The sequence below is a fragment of the Acanthochromis polyacanthus genome, chromosome 3 (assembly GCF_021347895.1).
Source record: "Acanthochromis polyacanthus isolate Apoly-LR-REF ecotype Palm Island chromosome 3, KAUST_Apoly_ChrSc, whole genome shotgun sequence".
Classification (NCBI taxonomy): Eukaryota; Metazoa; Chordata; class Actinopteri; family Pomacentridae; genus Acanthochromis; species Acanthochromis polyacanthus.
In genome coordinates, this window is record NC_067115.1 from 38,923,357 (window position 1) to 38,937,799 (window position 14,443).

At 41.7% G+C, this 14,443-nt stretch overlaps 1 protein-coding gene across 1 annotated transcript in view; it reads left to right on the forward strand.

The window, feature by feature from the left end:
- Nucleotides 1–14,443, forward strand: part of LOC110970391 (unconventional myosin-XV-like) — a 191,809-nt gene that overhangs the window by 171,172 nt on the left and 6,194 nt on the right. The window contains exons 52-54 of the mRNA XM_051945996.1: nucleotides 7,922–8,018; nucleotides 13,032–13,192; nucleotides 13,280–13,413. Of these exons, the coding sequence (XP_051801956.1) occupies nucleotides 7,922–8,018; nucleotides 13,032–13,192; nucleotides 13,280–13,413 (392 nt within the window). The remainder of the gene's footprint in view (nucleotides 1–7,921; nucleotides 8,019–13,031; nucleotides 13,193–13,279; nucleotides 13,414–14,443) is intronic.

Sequence of the window (14,443 nt, forward strand, 5' to 3'; positions counted from 1 at the left end):
GTCGGGGAGCTCAGTGATGGCAAGTTCCTCTGTGAGCTGGCCTTCATGGTGGACATCAGCAAGCACCTGTCAGAGCTAAACATGAAGCTGCAAGGTCCCAATCAGCTCCTCAGCTCTCTGCTTTCAAATGTGAAATCATTTGAAGTGAAGTTAAGGTTGTGGCAAGGACAACTGGAAGGGGGAAACACTGTGCACTTTCCCACCCTACAAGAACAAAAGCCTGATGTTACAACTGAATATGCTGGTGAGTGTGCAAAACTCATCCAGGCATTTGATGAGAGGTTTCATGATGTGAAAAATATACAAAAGGAACTCGACATGTTTGAGACGCCATTTAATGTGCAACCATCTGATGTGCAAAATGGAAATAATTGAGCTGCAAAACAACAACGAGCTCAAAGCCAAGTACAACAACCTCTCTCTGCTGGACTTTTACAAACTGTATGTCCGTGCTGAGGATTTTCCCATCCTGAGGAGACATGCCCTGAAGTTTGCATCTCTGTTTGGCAGTGTTGTTTTCATTAACGATGACAATGACGAAATTATTTTGTTGATGACCCTTTTTTTTCATGACGAAAACAAAACGATGACGAAATAAACGCGGCTCTCTGATGACCAAAACATGATGAGAGCCGCGTTTAGTTTTCGTTCAAGAGACGAGACTGGATGAAAACGTTAATGGATGGTTTCGATCAACTGGTGATATTCAGTGAGTGAGACAGCTGTTACAACGGCAATGCATAGCATAGGTGACTGTACTGATGCCAGTTCAAAACACACAGACGTCAATAAACTTGAAATGTTCTTGTTGTCAGCTTTAACATTGTCGTTATTGCTCTGTTTGGACTCACGGCTGTTCAGTCCACCAGTGAAATACTCGGTTTAATGAGGACTTCCACCTAACGGAGAGGAAATATCGCTTCGCTGCGGCAGAGTGTGACGATCTACATCAGATTAACTGGTGACAGTCTGTGGTCTCAGTCCGACGGTCAGACAGAAACGGCAAGAGAAGTTCTAATACCGTTTTCAAAGCTTACTGCGATAAACCAGTTGGACCTGAGTTGTTCTACTTTTAAACAGATTTTAAGTAAAACAATGACATCATATAAACCATCTGACCACATTCTAACCAGAGATTTCACTTTCCAGCCTTCAGAACGTCAGTATGCATCATCTAATTTTTCCCCCGTTATTCAGGATTTATTTATTTTACTGGGGCATTGCAAGTTAATCAACATTGTATTCTATAGAATCAATGCATTGTAAATTAAATGCACTGACTTTATAGAACACAGAATTAAAGTTTTTTTTTAATTTCTAAAGATCTAGAACAATAATAGAGACAAGGATATTTATTCTACAAAACCTTAACCTTAACATACTACTCTGAACTGACAAAAAAAAGCCCCGCAAGTCCTGAGGAAGGAATATCTTTGTTGGCTTTTTTGTAGTAATGAACATTGATTCCACTGCCATTTTGTCAGTGAGGTTAATAATATGTAATTTGTTAAAAGGATAATACGTCTAGACTAAAACTAGACTAAAACCTTTTGAGTTTCCATTGACTAAAACTGGACTAAAACTATCACTTATAGAAATGACTAAATTGTGACTAAATAGAATAAGGATTTCGTCCAAAAGACTAACACTAAGACTAAATCTAAATTGGCTGCCAAAAACAACACTGCTGTTTGGGACAACGTACCGCTGTGAACAGTTCTTTTCAAAACTGACTCTTGCAAAGACTCGCCTCCGCTCAGGACTGACTGACTCAAACTTGGAAAACCAGCTTCGAGTAGCATCATCATCACTGCCAGCTGACATCAGACGCCTCGTTAAAGAAAAACAGTTCCAGCCATCGCATTAGGTGAGTCTACAAATGCAGCAATCATGAGGCTTAGTAACACAGCAGTTATAGACTTTCTTCGTCTTTTTTCATCACTTGTTATGTGTTCATAATAGTATGGCCCTTGGAGGACTTTATAAAAATTGAAATGGCCCTTGATATGAAAAAGGTTCCCCACCCCTGCTTTAAATCCATAACATTTTCCGGTCTGCCTATTTCCACTTACAAAACATCAATCATCTCCGCCCCTCCCTCACCCCCCACACCGCCACCATGCTTGTCCACAGCCTTGTCACTTTCCATTTGGAATATTGCAACTCACTCCTCTTCAGTCTTCCTCACAAATCCCTCCATAAACTTGATCTGGTCCAGAATTCAGCTTATTCTTATTCTTATTCTTTATTCGGATCCCCATTAGCTACCACTGTCGTGGTCGCTAATCTTCCTGGGGTCCACATAAAACATCACAACATATACATAATCATACAAATAAAAACTGATGTCGTCAGGATAAAAACTACATTACATTAATATACCTATCTCTGTTAAAATTCAAAAACAAACAAACAAACAACAAAATACAAATATACAAGGATTGATTATTCTAATTGTACTAATTGTGTGGTCTCACTCATAAATACTTTTTTAATAGATTGTTTAAATAAGTATTTGCTTTTAATTCTTTTCATATTTTCAGGTAGTAAATTCCATTGCTGGATAGCTCTATAAAAAATGTTTTTTTAAGCAATTCCGAATTTGGTTTTGGAAGTTTCAAATACCCCAAACTTACTTGTCTAGTTTTATGACTATGTTTAAGACCTGCATTTAATAATCGATCACTAAAAAAAATTGGCGTCCCTTCCATAATTGCATTTCTAGAAAACTTTATAATACTTGATGTTAACTTGGCCTCTACAGGTAACCATGCCAAACTGTGATGCATCCTAGCCACATTGGTTTTAAATGAGCAATTGAGTATTAATCTAGCGGCTCTATTTTGAACTAATTGTAGTTTTTTAATGTCCATTTTAGCAGCAGAGAACCACACAACCATACAGTACTCCAAATGTGAGAGAACTAATGCCTGCATTACCTGCTTTCTAATTAATGGTGTGATATAAGGAGAACATCTACACATGACTGCAATGCCCTGCCCCATTTTTACAACAATAGCATCAATATGATCCGACCATGTCAAGCGCTCATCAATTGTGACTCCCAGTAACTTAATTTTATTAACTTGCTGTATTGAAGTGCCTGCCATAGACAGACTCAATCTGGAATCTCTGGCCAGCATATCTCTAGTACCCAAGACAATGCACTTTGACTTGGACACATTCAAGATTAATTTATTTTCTTTGACCCAATTCGACACTAATTGTAATTCACTAGATAGTACTTCATTTAGTGTGTTACACGTAGTAGCAGCATAGAACATGGTTGAGTCATCAGCATACATTATCATATTGGCTTTCTCCAGAACATAAGGCAAATCATTAATAAAAATGGAAAATAAAAGAGGACCTAAACAGCTTCCCTGAGGGACACCACATATAACATCCTTACTTGTGGATAGACTGCCATTAAAAAACACTCTTTGCCTCCTCCCAGAGAGATAACTGTCCATCCAACCCGGTCTCACGGGGATTCGTGAAACTGTCACGTAAATTTTTGTTTCGGTTTCGTGCGCACCAACACGATTTCGTCATGTTTTTCGTGCCGCTCACCACGAAATGTTTTTCGTGTTGCTCACAACGAAACCCGCTGTGGTAATCACATCTGAAAGTGGTTTATACCGGCGGATTCATGACGATCTCAGCTGTCCATCGGCGTATACTGATTGTGTGATCGCGTTTGCGGCCGTCGGACATTCTTTGAATTCCTATGTAAATTGGTAAGTGTACCACCGGGTTATGGTTAGGTTATGGTTAGATTATGGTTAGGGTTATGGTTAGGGACGATGTCATGCAAAATATAGCGTTGGATTCGCCACGGTTTTACATTAAAAATATAATATACACATTCGTTTGAAATACGTTCTGAGTGGCACGAAAAGTCCGCCGTTTAAAATACATTGGTGCGCATTTCGTGGTGAGCGGCACGAAAAACATGACGAAATCGTGTTGATGCGCACGAAACCGAAACAAAAATTTACGTGACAGTTTCACGAATCCTCGTGAGATCGGGCTGGTCCATCCAAAAGAGAGCCAAGGATAAAAATCCATATGCCTTCAGTTTGGACCTTAGCAGTTCATGATCAATGACATCAAATGCCGCACTAAAATCAAGCATGACTGTTCCAACCATTTTCTTGTTGTCCAATTCCTCCAGCCATTTGTCAGTCATATGAACAATAGCAGAGTTAGTTGAGTGACCAGCCCTGTATGCATGTTGAAATTGTGTAATTAACTGATTACTTAAAAAATACTGCTGAATTTGATTAAAAACTATCCTCTCCAATATTTTGCTGAGTACTGGTAGTAGACTTATAGGCCTACTGTTAGCCCCACAAAATGAAGCTTTTTTTTTGTCTTTGAGCAGTGGTATTAGTTTAGCTTCTTTCCACAATGCAGGACACAAGGAACTGGCCAGACATCTGTTAAAGATATGATATATAGGAATAGCTAATTCTTTAGCTGACACCTTAAGAAGTTTACTTTCCAAATTGTCAATACCTGGAGATGTATCATCAGAAAGTTGCAAGAACATTTTCTCAACCATAAAGACATCAACCAGCCTAAACTCAAAAGTGCAATCTTTCTCTTTCATAATTTCTTTTTTTATTATATTAACTGACATAAGACTAGTTGATGAAGGCATGTTCTCTTTTAATTTTACTATTTTGTTGGTGAAAAAAATATTAAAATAATCAACAATTTCAGGAGGTTTTGTAATATAAATACCTTCACAGTCAACATAATTGGAACTTAACTCAAATTTCCTACCCATAATTTCATTTAATATTTTCCACATTTTCTTGCTATCATTCTTAGCATTACGATTTTCTGTTGATAATATACTTTTTTGTGTTCTTATTCAATTTAGTAGCCTTATTTCTTAATTTACAATATTGAACCCTATCATGTAAACATCCTGACTGATTAAAAGCGTTTTTGGTGTTATCACGCTGCATCATTAAAGCCTTTAGCTCGTCATTCAACCATGGAGCACTGTTATGCTTTACACTATGCTTCCTCAAAGGGGCATGCTTGTCAACCACTGTATTTAATTTAAACATGATTTTTTTTAAGGCAATTTCAGGGTCGTTTTCTAAACATACATCTGACTATTGCACATTACCAACATCTGCCACAAATAAATCTGGATCAAACCTCTTAAAGGACCTCCTGAATCTGACCTTATTTCCAGCCCTGGGAATTTGCCTAGTAATAAAAACCAGATTGTGGTCACTAAAACCTACAGGTAAGGATTTCGATTTTGAACAGTGCTCGGGAACATTTGTCAAAATGTAGTCAATGCAGGTAGATGACTTACTACCCACTTTATTTATGAACACTCTGGTTGGAAGGTCCACCAGTTGTGACAGGTTGCAAGCACTTATGACTGAGAGGAGCTTTTTCCTTAAATGGCAGTTTGAAGAAAAATAATCAATATTCAAATCACCCAAAATAAACACTTCATTATTTGAATCAGACATTTTATCTATCATATTACATATACCATCTAAATATTTAATATCAGTACTTGGTGGCCTGTAGCAGCAAGCTACTGTTATTGGGTTTGAGTTTGGTAAGTGAATATTCACACAGAGAGCCTCTAAGTCGCTAACCAACAGATATTTACGCTCTCTAGCTGGCAACTGATTCTGAACATATATAGCCACACCACCTCCGTATTTATTTCTATCCCTCCTAAATATAGTATAATTATTTATTCTCAATACTTCATCCTGAAATGAGGAGTCCAGATGAGTCTCACATAGAGCAAGTATATTGATATTATTTGATTGCACAATTTTACCAATCTCCTGAATTTTGTTTCTGAGACTGCAAATATTCAAGACGGCTATAGTCAAACCCTTCATGAATGTTCACAAGACGTCTACAGAAAAAATAAATAAAAACTAAACCAAATGAAGAGCCACATAGCTGTTCAGCTCGTCACGTCTCTTCTCCTAGGCCTCACAATGAGGCGGTCATAGCTGATAACAGCATAATCTCCCCTGGCTCTTGCTTCCTTCATTGCAGGCAGTAGTTCAGCTCTCCTCTTCCTCACCCGTTTGGAAAAATCCTCATTGATATACAGTGAGGTTTTTTTCAGATGCAATCTTGCACGATCCAGGATGTGCTGTTTGTCCTTAAAACGCAGCAGTTTAACCACCACTGGTCTTGGCTTCACACTATTATCCCTGAACTTTCCATTCCTATGAGCTCTCTCAATTTCCACGGGAACTTCAAGCTTCAGTTTTGATGTAAACAATTCTTGAACTTTAGACTCAGTTTCAGCCCAGGTTTCCTCAGCATTATCTGGTCCAAGTCCACTGATCACCAGGTTATTTCTCCTGCACCGGTTTTCTAAATATTCAATCTGCTCGCAATATGCCTTTACATCATGTCTAGATGTCAGATCCTGCACCTGCTTATATATGTCCTTGGAATCACTTTGTTGGGCTTTTTGATCTTTCTTCAACTCATCAATATCCTTTTGAGAGTAGTTCAGGCTCACCTTAAGCTCTTGTACATCAGCCAGCAGTGAGTCCACTCTTTTGTTGGCCGAGTCCATGATCATTTGAGCAAAACTCGAAAATGCAGTCTCCTGCCTCTTCAACAGATCCACATAAAAGGTCTTCTGCTGGTCCAGCAACTCCTTGAGAACATCCATTGTCACGTACTCAGCATCATCAGACACGGTTGTTTTATTTCCATTCCTATTGTTGCGACCCGCCATCATGTAGCATTCAAATTATTTCTGTTATGTAACTTGAGGCAGGTTATCTTACCAAGATGTAACTGAGATGTGAAGTGTGATTAATGTTTGTAGGCCTCTCTCAGCTTAGCTGTGAAGATGGCTGCAGCAGGGCCTAGTGAAAATGGCTTCAGCAGGGCCTGGTGGAGATGGCTGCAGCAGGGCCTGGTGGAGATGGCTCTAGCAGGCCTGGTGGAAACTATAGCAGCCTGGCTGTAGCCTGGTGGTGGAAACTAGGCCTGGCAGCCTAAGCAACTAAGCCCCTCGAGTTGGCTCAAAGGAGACAGCAGGCCGATGCCAACAAATTCACAAAATATCAAAGTCTGGAAAAATCATCCATATATTTCAAAATGATTTTCCCTCTTGTTGGTTAACTAAAAATATGTCAAGCAAATATGAGCTTTACAATGAGACATTACCATCCAACGAGCACTGAAAAGCTTCAGCTCTGTCTTCCCACCTGTCTGACATGAAGTGATAAGGAGGACATGATGCCCGTATCATCACTCGAACCCCTTCCATCCGCATCACTACTGTCCTCCAACAGCTCCACTGGCTCTCAGTGTAGTTCAGCGTCCAAAACAAAATCCTCCTGTTAATATTCAAGGCCATTCATAACCTCTCCCGCCCATATCTGTCCGACCTTGTCCGTGTTCCCACTCCATCCCGCTCCCTCAGATGGTGAAGAGGTTCATCTATACACCTGTCTGTCCCCTCCGCCTGTCTCACCACCTTGGGGAGCAGGGCATTCAACCGCTCTGCTCCCCATCTCTGGAATTCATTGCCACCCCAACTGAAAAACATGGACTCATTTCTCCATTTCAAATCACAGCTCAGAACACATCTGTTTAAAACTGCATATTCCATCTGTTGCCAAATGATTCATTTTTTAATGTTTTTAAATTTGTAATGTGTATACATGGAAATGTTGTTTGTACGGTGTCCTTGAGTGCTAAGAAAGATACCTTCAAAAAATGCATAATTATTATTATTAATCTGACTTTGTAGATCAGCCCTCTAGTGTGGAATTCCAGATTAATTTTCTATTGTCAGTCAGATGGGCCAATTTCATGCAGGCCACTCAGAGTCCATGTGATAATGATGCACTGACTGTTTGTGTGTGTGTGTAAATACTGTTGTGTTTTTCAGGTTGCTCTGGAGGTGATTGAGGAGCTGTGCTATGAGATGGGTGTACACAGACGGGAGGCCATTGAGGAGTATGCTGTGTTTTTAGTGACAAACAGAGGTGTGTTCACAGACCTCCTTTTTCTCTGTCACACACACACACACACCAACTTTGCGTTTATGTTCACGAGTCCCGATGAGTCTGTCACGGTAACACGAGAGCTCTTTGCTTTTTAAAACGTGGACTTCAAGGCTCACTGCCAGCAATAATCCAGTACTTGGTTTTATGTGTTTATTGTCGACTAAGACGGTTATTCTTTTGCATTTACAAAGATGATGCACTAAAATGCTCATAAACCTTCCTATTTTGTCATATTCCTTCACTCTGTGCTCCGGCTGCTTCTGCTTTGTTGAAGGTTCAGTGTTTAAATGACTCACACACACCTCGTACACTTTGCATTCGGCTGCACTTGGCATATGTTTTTTATTACTGTCATGGACCAACAGGTCAAGCATAAAAAACACAGATTTAAAGTTCCAAAAAAGGATGGATTTATTTCCCAAAAAAAATAGCTTTTGCAAAACAAATGACTCAAGGTAATGAAATCAAAGTTATTGGGCCCTTAAAAGAGGTCAAGAAAATATAACTCTATTGAAAATAAGGCTGACAAAAACTAGACTCCAGCTCAACTAAAAAACCTGGGCATTGGGCAACAAAACTTCTTCTTCTTCTTTTCCTTTCGGCTTTTCCCTTCAGGGGTCGCCACAGCGAATCAATTGCCTCCATCTAACCCTGTCTGCCGCATCTTCTTCTCTCACACCAACCACCTTCATGTCCTCTTTAACCACATCCATAAACCTCCTCTTTGGTCTTCCTCTAGGCCTCCTGCCTGGCAGTGGGAAACTCAGCATCCTTCTACCAATATATTCCCTCTCTCACCTCTGGACATGTCTGAACCATCTCAGTCTGGCCTCTCTGACTTTACCTGCAAAGGCTCTAACATGTGCTGTCCCTCTGATTTACTAATTCCTGATCCTATCCATCCTGGTCACTCCCAAAGAGAACCTCAGCATCTTCAGTTCTGCTACCTCCAGCTCTGCCTCCTGTCTTTTCCTCAGGGACACTGTCTCCAGACCAAACAACATGGCTGGTCTCACCACAGTTTTGTAGACCTTTCCTTTCATTTTAGCTGAAACTCTTCTATCACACATCACACCTGACACTTTTCTCCAGCCGTTCCAGCCTGCCTGTACACGCTTCTTCACCTCTTTTCCACAGTCTCCATTGCTCTGGACTGTTGACCCTAAGTACTTAAAATCCTCCACCTTCTTGATCTCTTCTCCCTGTAACCTCACTCTTCCACTTGGGTCCCTCTCATTCACACACAGATACTCCGTCTTACTGTGGCTAACCTTCATTCCTCTCCTTTCCAGGGCAAACCTCCATGCCTCCAGCTTCTCCTCCACTTGTTCCCTGCTCTCACTACAGATCACAATGTCATCTGCAAACATCGTAGTCCATGGAGACTCCTGTCTAACCTCGTCTGTCATCCTGTCCATCACCATAGCAAACAAGAAGGGGCTCGGAGCTGATCCCTGATGTAGTCCCACCTCCACCTTGAACTCCTCTGTTACTCCTACAGCACACCTCACCACTGTCTTACAGTCCTCATACATGTCCTGCACCACTCTAACATACTTCTCTGCCACTCCAGACTTCCTCATACAAAACCACAGTTCCTCTCTGAGCACCCTGTCCTAAGCTTTCTCCAGATCTACAAAGACACAATGCAGCTCCTTCTAACCTTCCTTGTACTTCTCTATCAACATCCTCAAAGCAAATATTGCATCTGTTGTACTCTTTCTTGGCATGAAACCATACTGCTGCTCACAGATGTTCACCTCTGCCCTTAGTCTAGCTTCAACTACTCTTTCCCATAGCTTCATCGTGTCGCTCATCAGCTTTATTCCTCTGTAGTTGCCACAACTCTGCACATCTCCCTTGTTCTTAAAGATGGGCACCAGCACACTTCTCCTCCATTCCTCGGGCATCTTCTCACTATCTAAGATCCTGTTGAACAACCCAGTCAAAAACTCTACTGCTGCCTCTCTGAGACACTTCCATACCTCCACAGGTATGTCATCAGGACCAAGTGTCTTTCCACTCTTCATCCTCTTCAGTGCCCTCCTCACTTCATCCTTACTAATCTTTGCTACTTCCTGGACCACAACAGTCACCTCTTCTACTCTTTGTTCTCTCTCATTTTCCTCGTTCATCAACTCTTCAAAGTACTCTTTCCATCTTCCCATCACACTATTGGCACCTGTCAACACACTTCCATCCTTATCCTTTATCACCCTAACCTGCTGCATGTCCTTCCCATCTCTGTCTCTTTGCCTTGCCAACCTGTACAGATCAGTCTCTCCCTCCTTACTGTCCAACCTAGTATACAAGTCATCGTAAGCCCCTTGTTTGGCCTTTGCCACCTCTACTTTCACCTTATGCTGCATCTCCCTGTACTCCTGTCTACTCTCTTCAGTCCTCTCAGTGTCCCACTTCTTCTTAGCTAACCTCTTTCTCTGGATCCACTCCTGCACCTCCTCATTCCACCACCAAGTCTCCTTATCTCCTTTCCTTCCAGATGATACACCAAGTACTCTCCGACCTGTCTCCCTGATCACATTTGCTGTAGTTGTCCAGTCATCTCGAAGCACCTCCTGACCATCCAAAGCCTGCCTCAACTCTTTCCTGAAAGTCATACAACACGCTTCCTTTTTCAGCTTCCACCATTTGGTCCTCTGCTCTGCCTTTGCCCTCTTCATCTTCTTCACCACCAGGGTCATCCTACACACCACCATCCTATGCTGTCTGGCTACACTCTCACCTACCACTAGTTTGCAGTCACTGATCTTCTTCAGATTACACCGTCTACACAAGATGTAGTCTACCTGTGTGCTCCTACCTCCACTCTTATAGGTCACCCTATGTTCCTGCCTCTTCTGGAAGAAAGTATTTACTACAGCCATTTCCATCCTTTTTGCAAAGTCAACCACCATCTGTCCTTCTGCGTTCCTCTCCTGGATACCAAACATGCCCATGACCTCCTCATCATCTCTGTTTCCTGAACCAACATGTCCATTGAAGTCTGCACCAATGACAACTCTCTCACTTCTAGGGATGCTCTGCATCACTTCATCAAGGTCCAACCAGAATTTCTTCTTCTCCTCCAGCTCACATCCTACCTGTGGAGCATACCTACATTGAACATCACACCTTCGATTTCCAGCTTCAGGCTCATCACTCGATCTGACACTATTTTTACCTCCAGGACATTCCTAACAAACTCCTCCTTCAAGATAACTCCTACTCCATTTCTCTTCCTATCTACACCATGATAGAACAACTTGAACCCTGCTCCTAAACTTCTAGCTTTACTACCTTTCCACCTGGTCTCCTGGGCACACAGTATGTCCACCTTCCTCCTCTGCATCATGTCAACCAGCTCACTATCTTTTCCTGTCATAGTTCCAACATTCAAAGTCCCTACTCTCAGTCCTAGACTCTTGGTGTTCCTCTTTTCTCTCTTCCTACGAACACACCTTCCTCCTTCTTCGACCAACAGTCGTCCATTTTCCACCGGCACCCTGTAGGTCGACAGCACCGATGGCGGTCGTTGTTAACCCGGGCCTCGACCGATCCGGTTTGGAAGTCATACATTTGATTCACATGATTGATGTGGCCAAAGTTTTACATCGGATGCCCTTCCTGACACAACCTGTATCTGTATTTATCCGGGCTTGGGACTGGCACAATAAGACACTGGCTTGTGTCCCCTTGCGGCTACAAAACTGAAGGTGCAATCTGGGGCTGGGCGATAAATCGAATTAATTTGATTAATTCACCTTTTAAAAACCTGACGATTTGAAAATTTGCCAAATCGTAAAATCGAGGCGAGCTTCAATATATAGCAATACAGATTCTTCTTCTGCCTTTTACGACTTGTGCACTGGTATTTGCTTCCGCCTCTCATCTCCTTCTGCCAAAACACTCACACGGCCGTCATGGCGGACAGAACAGCAGACGAAGTTGGTCGCGAGAAAAGGACCTCATGTTACATCGATTATATGGAAGTGGTTTGGCTTTGACAAGACTGACACAGAGCAAACTACAGTCATGTGCAAGGTTTGCAAAAGTACTGTGAAAACGAAGCGTAGCAGCACAACTAACCTCTTTCAGCACCTCCGGCAGAGGCATCCTAAAGAATGGAAAGAGTGCCCGCAGCTATGGGAGTGCGGCATGGCTAGCACTAGCCATAGCAAACAGACCACAAAGAAACAACAAAAATCGATTAAAATCGTGATCGTCCAAGATGACTAAAAAAAATCGAGATTTTATTTTTTGGCCATATCGCCCAGCCCTAGTGCAATCCTTCTGTAGGTGTCGTAAAAAAATACATTAGACTGAGATAAAAAAAAAAAAAGTAAAAATGAGAATAAAATAGGGCTGCACAGTGGTGTAGTGGTTTGCACTTTTGCCTTGCAGCAAGAAGATCCCTGGTTTGAATCCCGGGGTGGGCCTGGGATCTTTCTGCATGGAGTTTGCATGTTCTCCCTGTGCATGCGTGGATTTTCTCCGGGTACTCCGGCTTCCTCCCACAGTCCAAAAACATGCTGAGGTTAATTGATAACTTTAAATTGCCAGTAGGTGTGAGTGTGATTGTTTGTCTGTATATGTAGCCCTGCGACAGACTGCCGACCTGTCCAGGGTGTCCCCTGCCTTCGCCCAAGTCAGCTGAGATAGGCTCCAGCACCCCTCGCGACCCTAGTGAGGATAAAGCGGTGTATAGACAATGGATGGATGGATGGAGAATAAAATATAAAGGAAATAGAAAGAACAAAATGTCTAAAGTGCCCTGGAGTGCAATTGAGAATAAAAAAGGAAAACAAAAACAAAACATTTCATTCGCACCAATCATCATTCATTTCAAATCATCAAATTATTGCACATTTATATTGTGGTAATATTTGATATCGTTTATAGCAGTAATGGCAAACACATTAGCTTAGCACAGATCAGACGCTGAGTGTTAAATATGCATTTCTCTGTGTGATGACAAACACTGGGTGCGTTCAGGTCAGAATGTGCGTCCACTGAACAAACATGAGTACATCCTGGATGTGGCCACCGAGGCCGAGCTAGTCGACTCCAACTACAGCTTCTGGTTCCGACGAGTTGTCTGGACTCAGCCACTCAAGTTTGAGAATGAGCTCTGTGTGGCCATGCATTATAACCAGGTATGACAGGTTTCACATGCTGCAAGTAGGCTTTATCCATCATTTGCAGGTTTATGTGTATTTAACTCTGTCTGTGTGAATACTTAGATACTCCCAGACTACCGTAAAGGTCTGCTGAATGTTCTTCCACATGGAAAAGTGAGCGACCAGCAGTTCCACCAGATCTCCAAACTGGCAGCTTTGCAGCACCGAGCCAAAGACATCATCTTCATCCCCAGCATGTGAGGAAGTAGTTCAACTTTATTATGGTCCATAAAAGGGAACAGTTTGCAGATTTTATCCATGCTGGGTTCATGACTTTACACTGCTATGAAGTGAAATACAATAAAAGTAGAATAATGTGGTTGTAGAAGTGCAGTTAAGACACAGAAGTTAATACACAGCGGGCTTTGTTGCTGTTGAATCGAGAAACAGTATGTTTGCTCAGCGACATATCTGAATCATAAATACACGCATTTAACTTTTAGGTACATTTGATGAATTCATTTGCAAAAACGGATAACTCCGTTTTGATCAATTTTCAGAAAACTTTTTTTATTGTTTACTTGAGATAATATCAATCAAACTGAAGTTGAGTGGATTTGACCCAGTAGAAAATTACATGACAAAATAGAGAAAAAAAAATTATTAGTGTTATTATTATCTCAAGTAAACAATAAAAAAAAAAGAGTTTTCTGAAAATGGAGTTACCTGTTTTTGCAAATGAACTCTTCATTTAACTTTTAGGTACATTTTTTCATTAAGTCCAAACAGCTTCAGATAGTCTGTATGTTTGTCCTACTTGGACTTTACATTCTTGTAATTACATTTCTAGCAATTATTTCCAATATTCTAAGTCAAGATTCTGCATCTTATTCAGCATTTTTAAATTAATTATGCCATACAAAATAAACTCTGGCCCCATGAAAACTTTTAGAATATGCTCTTTTTCTCTTTAGCCCTTTGGCCCCCATGTCACGCCCTCTCCCTCTCCAGTGCTCTGGCTTCGCTGATTACGAGCAGCTGTGGACGAGCCCAGCTGTCGTGATCAGCAATCAGCGGCTGATAAAAGCCTGGCTCTGCCTCAGCTCTGACGCTGGGCCATTGCAGGCCGCACTCCGTTCCATGCGCATTGCTCCCCGGACTGTCTCTGCTCATGTGGAATACCTTGTCTGCCTCTCACCCCGGGATCCTTCGTCTGCTCATGTGGATTACCTAGCCACGCTCCCTCCACTGGCTCCCTCAACTCTGCCTCTGTCCCGTCTCCCTAAC